This window comes from Salvelinus sp. IW2-2015, linkage group LG19 (genome assembly GCF_002910315.2).
Source record: "Salvelinus sp. IW2-2015 linkage group LG19, ASM291031v2, whole genome shotgun sequence".
Lineage (NCBI taxonomy): Eukaryota > Metazoa > Chordata > Actinopteri > Salmoniformes > Salmonidae > Salvelinus > Salvelinus sp. IW2-2015.
Genome location: NC_036859.1, coordinates 29,533,764 through 29,542,852, shown reverse-complemented (window position 1 = coordinate 29,542,852; position 9,089 = coordinate 29,533,764). Strand labels below are relative to the sequence as shown.

The following is a 9,089-nucleotide window of genomic DNA, read 5'->3' as shown; positions in this document are numbered from 1 at the left end:
TAAACAAACMCTATATAGCCTCAAAACATGGTTAAARATATAATTTTGATATCATGGATAGTCAGTCCTTGCACCCATAGCTCTTTCTATTGAATTGAGAGTGGTTAAATTTGTCCAGCAACATCCATCAAAGTTTTACTAAACGGTGTCGGGCTTTGTTATTGCTTGAGCTGCAGATTTTCCCTTTATAGGTGTATGGTTTTACAGTGTATTGTGCGTCGCTGTGTTCTGACAGGTGTAGCAAGGACCATGTTTCATGTCTCTGGGATTAGAATGCACATTCAGATGGTTAAAATACGTTAAAATCTGCAACCGATCAYTTCAGATGACCAGCGCAATAGTCAGCACTAGGTGGAGCAATATAAAACGACATCAGGCCTTATCATAATTTATGCTCAACATTATCGAAACCACTGAAATGTTTTGCTTGTGCATGGATACATATAAAGACTATTCTGTAATTTACTGCCACACAGCACAAACTTGAGGAACGTCACCTTGGACACAATGATGATGTACAAGACAAACCAAAATACATTGACACACTGTACACATTTAGTAAGAATCTAGCAAGTTGTGTTGGCAGCGTTATCATCAAAGATAATGTTTTATTTTCAGCTCTGTAGAAGCTTTATGGTTATGGTTGCCCTAGGGGGGGGGGGGGTAAAGTAGCTTTTCAAATTTAGCGACAGATCAAATGAGAAAGGTTTCAGGTGAAATTGAGATGTTATATTGTAGTTGCTCTAACACTGGAGATGGAGGAGAGATTTTGGGGGGACGGTGTGAATATCACAAGGATTGGCATGGTCCAGATTAGTAAASTTAGGTTTGACGCATTGTTTTGAGCAGGCCTATGAATGCTGTCATTACTCAGACTCAGCCGCATCATGTCTAAACAAGCTGCTGTTGTATGGCCTCTTTAGATGCTCCACCTGAAGAGTTGTATTGGCTCCCTGATCTAATGCTTAGTGGCTTAAGGGATCTGCATAGGTCATACAAACAATACATGCCACATTGTTATCTTTATCCCCCAGCAGCGTCTTACACACGTAGTCCCACGCAGACCCATGAATTAACTCTGTTTTAGAAAACCCTGAATATTAGACATAATCTTAATCTGATAATACAGCATCAGCCTGGCTCCCTCTGAATGTCTCTGACAGTTTCAACATGCTGCATACAGCACACAAGCCAGGCACACCTATGAACCAATGCGATGCTACAATGCTGCAAAGGCGAAAGCTTTGTTACAAGCCAGTCTCTTTGAGGAAGTGGTGATAAGAAAATGGTTTTCATTGATAAACTTTATTTTGTCTCCTCATTCAGAAAGTTCATTATGTCAAGCCCAAATGAAGATGAGGTGCCAGCAATCCAAACAGGTGACAGACAAATCATCAACTAATATCAACCCTTCTAGTGACCTGACTCTTTATAGGTCTACACTGTTTACAATCCAAACCTCACATGAAATGAGAGTGAATTCTGTATAAACTGTCTTTCTGATGCAGACTTTTTTCTCTGTAAAACTCGGCTCTTGTTTTCACCTATTGATGGACCCCTCTCAACCCATATAATTACATATAGAACCCTGTCTCAACTACTTTGTGGTTTATCTACAAGGCCCCAAGGGTGTGATCAATGACTGGAGGAAGTTTAAGTGTGAGGACCAGGACACCCCTCCCAGCAAGAAGGAGCTCCTGAGACAGATGTCCAACCCCCAGAGCGATGACATTCCCAACAGACTCAACCGCAAGGTCAGTCAGTGTTCAACCACAAGGTCAGTCAGTGTTCAACCACAACCACACGGTCAGTCAGTGTTCAATCACAACCACACGGCGAGACAGTAAGTGACTCGACCACAGAGGGAGACACAAGTGTTACAAGCTCCTGTGCAACTCAAAACATGTTTACTTTACCTATTTTAACCAAATGAAATAAAATGACTCGACCCTCCATTCAAGTCAATTTTATTTCTGTGTTTCAGACCCCTATACATCCTAGACATGAGCCTTGACTCAGCTTCCATCACCCCATTTGTCTCCATACAGATGAGTGTCCAGGAGTATGAAATGATCGCAGAGGAGGACGAGAAGTGACTGCGCAAGTATCGGCATCAGTGCATGAAGGAGATGCACGAGCGTCTCAGCTTTGGCCCTAAGTTCGAAAGCGTGGTGGAGTTGGACAGCGCCGAGGCCTTCCTGGAGCTCATTGAGAAGGCGCACAGGCTCACCCTGGTGATCGTACACATCTACAAGGACGGGGTCAAAGGTTGCGAGGCACTCAACTGCCTGGCCACCGAGTACCCCAGCATCAAGTTCTGCCGCATCCAGGCGGCCGCAACAGGTGCCGKCGAGCGCTTCTCAGACAACGTGCTGCCCACCATTCTGGTGTACAAGGCAGGCGAGCTGCTAGGCAACTTCCTGTCCATGACACAGCACCTCAGYGAGGAGTTCTTCGCTACCGATATCGAGGCTTTCCTCAGCGAGTACGGCCTGCTGCCCGAGAAGGAGTTTGCGGCCTGTCCTGATGAGGAGGAGGCAGGTGTGGAGGTGGAATAAGGGTCTTAATAGGGTGTCAGTGACAGTCAGTGCACATTTCTGAACCTATTAGCCTTCTAGGCTGCTGTAAATGCTATMTTTTTAGTTAACAGTATCCACTATCCAGTCAAGGCCGTTTAAGTTTATCACAGGCAGTGTACATTAACATCGGCAAAGCTACAGATTTCAGACATCAGCTCAATACTGTATGTGTGTATCACTATAAAATTATTTTATTCTCTATGTGTGTGTGACTGATTAGTGGATAATATTGCAATCTTTGTTAAAGGTTGTATTGGCGACACAGTATATGATCCTGYGGTTGGAGTAATGAACCCCCTTTCAGGGCTTGGGCTTGTTTATCACTACTGACCCAATGTATTCTGTGCTATATTTTCATGTTTGAATTCAATAGGGTTAAAGTTGTTAACCCCCAATCAGTCATTAAAAGCAGTATTTCCCCATGAAAGTGTTGGTTGGTTTCTCAGTCTAATTGTTTTATCAATATTAACAAGCCTATAGGGAAATKAATGGAGGTTTCGTAGGGATTTTAGATAAACGCTGAAAATAAGTCTGTGGTAACAACAGGCTTAGGAGATGTTATACATTTTGTTCTATGAGAATCAGCTAATGTAGCTTTTTGTGAATTTTGAAGCATTTATGTCATCAAAACAAGCACATAAAGCACTGTACATAATAATTGTTCATAAATTCATAAAGGTCATGTTAACTGACTGATATTATCTGACAGAACAAAACGTTTTAAATACTGTATTCTAAACCTGTGTTAACCTGCAACCTTATTTTCGGCATTTATCCAAAAAACAACGTCCTTCCCCGTAGGAATGGCTGAACGAACCAGAGGTAACTCATTGCTGTTTTTTAGGACTACAAGCTGGCGAGCTCTATACTGAGCATAACCATACAAGACCATACTGTAGGCCTAGGTCATCGCAAAATACTGTATTGAATACCAACGCTCTGAGCACTTCTGATGCATTTCCGTTGTTCGTTGTGCCAGCACTGTGGGTGAGGAGTGGTCCGATATGGTTGTTGGCATGAAGCGTGGGTGGCATGAAGTAACATGTCAGAACAGAGTGGAAAGTTTGTGGTTATCTCACATCAGAATATCTTATGACGCCTGAATGAACTGAAAATAACAATTAGCGGGTCCATTTTCCCCATTATAATAAATCATAGAGGGAATTTTAAATATATGCTTCAACATGTTAATTGGACACACACTTACTGAAAGACATTACACCATATGCTATACACATGCTTCTCTGAGTAAATTCTTTATTTCTCTCTCTATATAATTCTGCTTTAGAATTCATATGAAAATAAATATGCTAAATGATCAATAGGAAACATACAGCTCGCATATGCTTGTATAATAATAATAAATAATGTAAACTCAATTTCATGAAAATGTAATTAAATCAAGCGATTTAGTCACTCCACATAGGACCAGCTGTTGTTGTGTGTGTATCCTGTGTGCGTCCACCACTTGTTGCTCAGGTAGAGCAGCAAGTTGCCCGTGGCTAGGASAGTGATTGCAACACCTACACAACATGGCAACACCTACACAACACAACGGTATCCGGCTGAGTCAAGAGACAGCTATGTTACATACCTGATGATTCTGATTAATAGGTTGGGTTAGGTGTTAGGAATGTCACGAGAGGTGCTTTCCTAGTGGTTCACAAAAAAAACGTCCTAGAGACATTAACGACACTCAGGTGTGTCCTATTTACTCATTATGATTTCCCTGTTAAAAGGAGGTGTTTTCTTGTGCAGAAGCCTGTATTATGTGCCGTGTGCGGTTGTCTCCTGAGTGAGTTTTCGAGACTCAGTGTTTGTTGGTCTCCCAGTGTTACTGTGATCCTTCTGTTACCGTTTCTCAGTAAAGTAATATGTTTATCCTTAACCACTGATTCCTCGTCTGGTCTCGTTGCACCTGGGTCCAACCTCACCATGTCACAACCATTACCCTAATCTTTTAGCTATCGATACTTCCTGTACATGCCTTTACATACACACGCTTCAGTCTTTCTCAATAGCTATTGATATATTGTTAACTCAAATCATGACAGCCAGGAGTTTTTCCCTGGTCATTCAGAGTGGTTGGGTTAAATGCAGAAGACACACTTCAGTTGAATGCATTCAGTTGTACAACTGACTAGGTATCCCCCTTTCCCGTTCCTTTCCTTTCTACCTCATGAATTCTGAGGAAATGGTTGTTTGAAGAGAGTATTTCAAAGGAAATACCAGCATAGTACACTATATATACGAAAGTATGTGGACACCCCTTCAAATTTGATTTGTTATTGTTTGGGGGAATATATACTGTAATGCAGGAGAACAGGTAAATGATGGGACAGTGAGTATAGCGACAACCAGTGAATGGTCAACAGTGCCACCTTGTGGTTGATCTGCATAGCCTGAAATCCAATGCTAAAGCAGAGAACTAATACTGTACCTTTCTTTGTCCTCTCTCTCTCTATTAAAATATCTTCCAGGAACATCTCCACTCTGCTGGACACTATGTTCATATTAGTGGAGTAAAATACTTTTGGGGTTATCTGTACTTCACTTTTTATATTTTTGACAACTTCTACTWCTACAATCTTTAAAAAATAATGTACTTTTTACTCCATACGTTTTCCCTGACACTCAAAAGTACTCGTTACATTTTGAATGCTTAGCAGGACAGGAAAATTGTCAAATTCATACACTTATCAAGAGTGGTCATCTCTAGTGCCTCATATCTGGGTAACTTGGGGCTCCCGAGTGGTGCAGCGGTCTAAGGCACTGCATCTCAGTGCTAGAGGTGTCACTACAGACACCCTGGTTCGAATCCAGGCTGTATCACAACTGGCTGTGATTGGGAGTCCCATAGGGCGGCGCTGGGTTTGTCCAGTGTAGGCTGTCATTGTAAATAAGAAATTGTTCTTAACTGACTTGCCTAGTTAAAAGGTACAATGTTTTTAAATACATTTGAAAAAAACTCACTAAAACACAAATACATTGTTTGTAAATGATGTCTGAGTGTAAGAGTGTGCCTCTGGATATCTGTAAATTAAAGAAAAAATGTAATTGTATCGTCTGGTTTGCTTAATATAAAGAATTTGAAATGATTTACACATTTGTGATTTTTATTTATTTATTTATTTTTATTTACTTTTGATACTTTACACTGGATGATATCTCTTTTGACCTATCACCTATCACAAAGGCGGCAGGTAGAATGTTCATTCAAAGATGCTAACTGTTGTGGCTCATGCAATGGAATGCATTTTTTGTAAYGTCAACAAATCACAGCACAGATTGAAGGGTAAACTTCCTGGTTTTCACTCRCAATGGCTGCCAGTCCACCCACAATGCCACCATTTACTTGAACGGGCATGCCCATTCTATTAATTCTATTTCTACGATACACAAACAAAATCAGGCACACACTCACAAAAGCATAACACACACAGWCGAACGCGCAGGCACACAAACAAGCATGCACACATACAAATTATCTTCAGCAAGGAAACTCTGAGCCCTTGTTATGGGCTACAAAATAACTCCCTACTCATGACATTCTTACCAATAGGATGATGATCTGGGCTCGGAACGTCAGCTAAACAGCCTTTACGTTATTTTTCTGAAAAGAAAAACATTGACTTGTAATAAGCAGTAATACGCTCCTATGAACTACATTGTGCCACCAAAAGTAACGCTGTGCTTACCTGCCCTGCCACTAGCTACACTTCATCAGGCATCGTTTTGCCATTGATGAGGCAAAGCCCATCTTCAATCTGCTTCGCCCATGTTTGAAGTTCCTCCTGAAACACAAAAGCAAATGATTAGTTTCACTAGAACTAACATTTTAATCCACTGTCCTATTTGAGAATATAAAAAAAGGCAAAGTGAGCTCTGCTAAAGAGGAACTCACTAGGCATTTCCTAAAATGTACTGTTTATTCATCTCTCATATAGTGATGTAATGCTGACACGCTTAATAAAAGGTGTTTTAATAAGTGTGTTATAAACATTCATATGGAGCTATAACAATACATCAGGTAATAGTATCCAATATAACCCCCATCACCTTCACACACTTTTCCATGTCCTGTGGTAAGACATGCATCTCTAACACGGGGAACAGCAGGTCCAGTTTCACTGAACATGTAAACATTGGCCAGGAAGTACACCCCCACCACTGGTACTTCCAATCAGCAGGCTTGGCAAAACTCTGAAATCACCAATCAGAATAAAGTTAAGGCTTGTAGTATTTCCAGGGCTGAATTTGAATACAGAAAAGAGAAAGTAGAGGAAAATGGACCACTTTAAAAAAGGCCATACTGTCACACATATTAACTCATCTTGGGATCTCGAACATCAAATGTTCAGCAAACGGCTCTGAGAGTGATAAAAATGTTTTCCAATGCTAAGGGTTCTCCTTGTATCAAGCACACCACACAACTCGGCAAAGATGTCACTACATTTATCATGGACTTTAGTGAGACCATTGTTCATCATTTACTGTCTTTGGGCAGTAAATAGATGATGCAATTGAGACCAATTTGAGCAGATGTGAAGCGTGACCTCAGTAACATCCTCCTTTGTGAGACTCCATATTCGTCCCTTGGATATTTGCTTGCCCACTGCAAAGATCAACTACTAAAAACACACTAGTTTTAAGGAGCCCACTTTCTAGTAATGCAGTTCCTGTTATTAAAATGCATGATCTCTATATATAATAATACTCAGATGGATTTAGGCTTTTGAAACATTATTGCCCCCAGCTTTAGTTTATGTGTTGCTTAACTGTCTCAATGTATTTTGAGCCTCTTTGGGCAGCTCAGGTGGGGTGACAAGAAATATACCAAAAACTGAGAAACCTCCCTGTAACACCCGGGAAACCTTCAGGAAACCTACATTACTACATAATTAAACATTATTACAGAGTGAGACTGAGATACAAGTAATTGCTCACAGTGCTAAAACTGTGTCATGTTATGGGAACTAACTATAAGAGCTGACATTTTCATTTTAAAAGTTGTATTATTATGATTATTATTATTGTATAAAATGCACTATTATCATTATCTACCTGTCTGGCATGCTCAGTGACCCAGCCCAAGTCCAGGTGGTCCAGTGAGGTCCCAGCTCTCCTGCTGACAGATGGAGACCCTTGTCCCTCTGTGTCCTTCTGAGGTGTCCTCATAGCCAGCACCACAAAGTCTCTCTGGGACGAACTCTGACAGAGGGGACTAGGATGTCCTACTTAGGAGTAGTTAGAAGTCCTACCAGGAGTTTTTCTGAGTCACATGACCTGAATAAGAAAAACTCTGGGCCCTCTGTAAAAAGTAAGCTATTTTCTGGTCAAATTGTGTGCTCAGGGAAAAGACCTGGGTCGTATTCACTAGACACCAAACTGAAGGGRAAAAACGGACTAAAACAACTTTCCAGCTGAAATAATACATTTAATAAAAATATAGATTAAATTACTATATATTTTTCTTTTATTTCCGATTTTTCAAGGGGTGCTGCACCCCTGCTTCMCATGGCTGTGTAAACATGAGTATAAACTACATTTATTTGCAGACGATCTCCTGATATACCTGATCAATATGGAAAACTCAATACCCCCTTGTTAAAAGAATGTCGTCGGTGGGGTAATTGGGTATTACCGGAAATAGATTTGGGAGCAATGCCATTCTGAAAAGGTTTATTCTACCTGTAAGATTTTTGGGAAAATTGTTCCATTTAATTAGATCTGTTTTCATATAGTTGAATAATGGGATAAAGTTATCTTTATATATTTGTTGATTAAGCATCATAAGTATTTAATATTTTTCATGGTCCACTTAAAGGATTGYTGTAGATCATGAGTTATTCTTTTTCCTATTGGCATTATTTAAGTTTAACCATGTTAATTTTATATCCTCTGATTTTAGAGTATTCAGAAAAAAAAATTCTAAAAAAAATTTCAAAAGTATACTCGGTCATAACAGACTTTATGTGGGAAACTGAAACTCATAGAATAAAAGGAAAGTTTTACATCTCCCCAAGTCTGAGGGTGGTTTTAACCTCCCAGACTTGGAATTGTATCAACACGCAGTGGCGTGTATTCCTGGATGCCAAGGGAAGCCAGGCTCCCCCAAAAAACAGAAAAAAAAGAAAGAAAAAAAAACACATATAAAATATTTTTTTCTTTCATCTCTCTGTGTTTCATAATTTTCCTTCAATTTGCAAGAGTCTGAATGTATCTCACCGGAGAAAGCATCCGAGCGAGAGAAAACAGCGCCCCACTGTCTCAGTATGTGTAGGCCATCTATCTGACACTCCTCTGGTCAAAAAGTTTATTACATTGTTGCCACCTGTAGCATWGAATGCAAAGGAAGCCAGCGAGTATTTGGCCTCCCTTGATTAAAAAAAAGTATCAAATAATAGCCAATCAGCATTGAGCTGAACTRAGTGAGCTCAATTGTGAATGGCCCTGGCGCACTAAAATAAAGTGACAAGGGAAGCCAGTTTGGATATGGCTTCACTCCTA

At 40.3% G+C, this 9,089-nt stretch overlaps 1 protein-coding gene and 1 pseudogene across 1 annotated transcript; one reads left to right on the top strand and one right to left on the bottom strand.

Moving 5' to 3' along the window:
• The first annotated feature begins 2,052 nt into the window (after positions 1 to 2,052).
• Positions 2,053 to 2,920, top strand: LOC111979384 (phosducin-like). The gene has a single exon (XM_024009884.2). It carries the CDS (start codon positions 2,121 to 2,123, stop codon positions 2,556 to 2,558), a length of 438 nt encoding a protein of 145 aa, XP_023865652.1. The 5' UTR covers positions 2,053 to 2,120; the 3' UTR covers positions 2,559 to 2,920.
• Positions 2,921 to 3,992: 1,072 nt separating this feature from the next.
• On the bottom strand, positions 3,993 to 8,819 carry LOC111979061 (protein odr-4 homolog; annotated as a pseudogene).
• Between the last annotated feature and the right edge of the window lie 270 nt (positions 8,820 to 9,089).